At 64.3% G+C, this 2,084-nt stretch overlaps 1 protein-coding gene across 1 annotated transcript in view; it reads right to left on the reverse strand.

Annotated features, from left to right (window-relative positions):
• LOC104135737 (unconventional myosin-XV) overlaps positions 1 to 2,084 on the reverse strand; it is a gene marked incomplete at its 5' end in the record, with an annotated part of 31,329 nt that overhangs the window by 19,051 nt on the left and 10,194 nt on the right. Inside the window, 7 exon segments of the mRNA XM_035889135.1 lie at positions 47 to 180; positions 431 to 508; positions 848 to 942; positions 1,084 to 1,214; positions 1,428 to 1,510; positions 1,588 to 1,661; positions 1,895 to 1,967. Of these exon segments, the coding sequence (XP_035745028.1) occupies positions 47 to 180; positions 431 to 508; positions 848 to 942; positions 1,084 to 1,214; positions 1,428 to 1,510; positions 1,588 to 1,661; positions 1,895 to 1,967 (668 nt within the window).

Below are 2,084 nucleotides of genomic sequence, written 5' to 3' on the forward strand. Positions count from 1 at the left end.
GCGCCACCCGGGGAGCCTGAGCACAGCCGCCGTGTGCGGCACCCACCGGTGGCACAGCCATCCCGTCCCCACCAGCCCCTCACCTCTGTTGGTCACCACAAAGAGGATGTACTCCTCAAAAGCCTCCGGGTGCTGCAGCCCCATCTCACTGCACAGCTCCTCGATCACATCCAGAGCCACCTGGGCATGGGGACAGGCAGCTGGGACGCTGCCACATCCCTCTGCCGCCCTTGGGGGCCACCAATGGGTCCTGCATTGAGGCTCATCCCATGCGGCTCCTCAGGGAAGGGTTCTCTCTCTTTCCCAAAGTCCCCTAGCTCAGGGACAGTCGAAAGGTGCAGCCCCCCCCCATCCACACCCTCTGGGTGCCCACACCAGGGAGTCACCGTGAGCCCGGTGTGCACCAAACCTCTTGCCCCCTCTGACTCACTGAGCACGTCTTGATTTTGAGGTGCCTCTCGATGCCGCCGGGCAGGAGGATGAGCTGGCGCTTGGCACTGCGTCCAGCCTGCATGGAGAAGACACACTGGGGTGCAGGGGGGCCCTGCACACAGCAGAACCCCAAAGGACACCCCGAATCCCCAAGCTATCCCACGGGGACCATCCCATGGGGATCATCCTTATCTTGGTGCACAGAGCTGCTGGGGACCCCCAAAGCGGTGCTGCTGGAGAGCAGACCCCAAAAAGGACTGTGCTGCCCACACCAGCAAGGGGCCATCAGCTCCAGGGCAGTGTCTGGGGGAGATCCTGAGCCCATGGGGGGGATCTGGAACCTCCAGGGGGGAATCTCAAGCTGGTGTCAGCCCTGCCCCATGCCCCACAGGCACCCACGAGCACCCAGCCTCACCACCATGGCCCTGAGCTCCATGCTGCTGGGGAAGATGCTGCGGCCGCCGAACTGCAGGGTTTTCCGCAAGTTTTGCTCGCAGGCTTTGGCTATACCTGGCGGGGACAGGGACCAGGATGAAGGATGGAGCTGAGCCATGATGTTGGCTCTGCTAAAGCACCTCCGGAGCCCCGTGACACCCCTGGGCATCCTTCCCTGCCATGCACCCCGCACCCTGGGGCGTGCACAGCCCCTACCCTGGAAAGGCAGCTCTGGGTGCCTGCTAGTATCCTGCAGGAAAGCCAGGAGGAAAGGCCTGAGCACCTCAGAGCACTTGTAGTAGGCGGCGAGGATGTAGAGCAGCCTCCAGCCCTTCTGGCAGCTGTCCCTGCCGGGAAGAGCCGGAGCTGAGCCCCCAGGCAGGGCGAGGGTGCCCATGGCGGCTGCAATGGCACCCACCACCCTGGGAAGCAGCGCAGCCCACTGTGAGGATGGGATCCCCCCACATTGGGGCAGCTCAGCCCAGCTGGGGACACAAGTGTCCCCAGTGCCAGCCTCTGCTGTCCCAGACAGGGAGGATGACACAAGCGCAGGGACTTACGGCTTGGAGCTGGTGTTGTTGGTGACCTGTTTGATGATCTGGCAGTACACCTCATCCCGCAGGACCTCGTGCTCTGCACACAGCTGGGGACAGGCATGGCTTTCTCGGTGGCTGGGGACGTCCCCCCCCAGGACTCACCACCCCAGCGGGGGGGATTTACCTTGAGGATGGTGCAGATGGCGTCCAGCTCCGTCTGCCCCCTCAGAGGGTGGTCGCCCATGAACTTCATCACGGCTGGGGATGACAAAGCCACACGGTGACACAGCTCACCCTGTCCCTTCCTTAGGGACGCACTCCCCTGGGTGTGGGTAACATCCCAGGCACATGAGGCAGTGGGACCAGGGGAGCTAAACCCTCCCCCAGGCCACCCTGTCTGCCCACCCTTGTCCTGCCCCCACCGTCCTCCAAGGACAGGGCTGGGGATGGCCGTGGGGCAGGGGGAGGGGACACTCGTGCCCCCCACCTACCTTGGAAAGCCTCGGCAGCCAGTTTGCTGATGCCAGCATCCACGAATTCGATGAGCGACTCCTGGAGGGGAGTCTGGAGGGGGAGAGGTTCAGCTCCCGGGAGCAGCCAGAGGGATGGGATGGGGGTTAGGGTGGCATTTGGGGAACTCCCGAGCATGCCAGGACCTGGGGGGGGGGGGGGGGGCACCCG

Source organism: Egretta garzetta, unplaced genomic scaffold (genome assembly GCF_000687185.1).
Source record: "Egretta garzetta isolate BGI_Z169 unplaced genomic scaffold, ASM68718v1 scaffold42, whole genome shotgun sequence".
In the NCBI taxonomy this organism is placed as follows: Eukaryota; Metazoa; Chordata; class Aves; order Pelecaniformes; family Ardeidae; genus Egretta; species Egretta garzetta.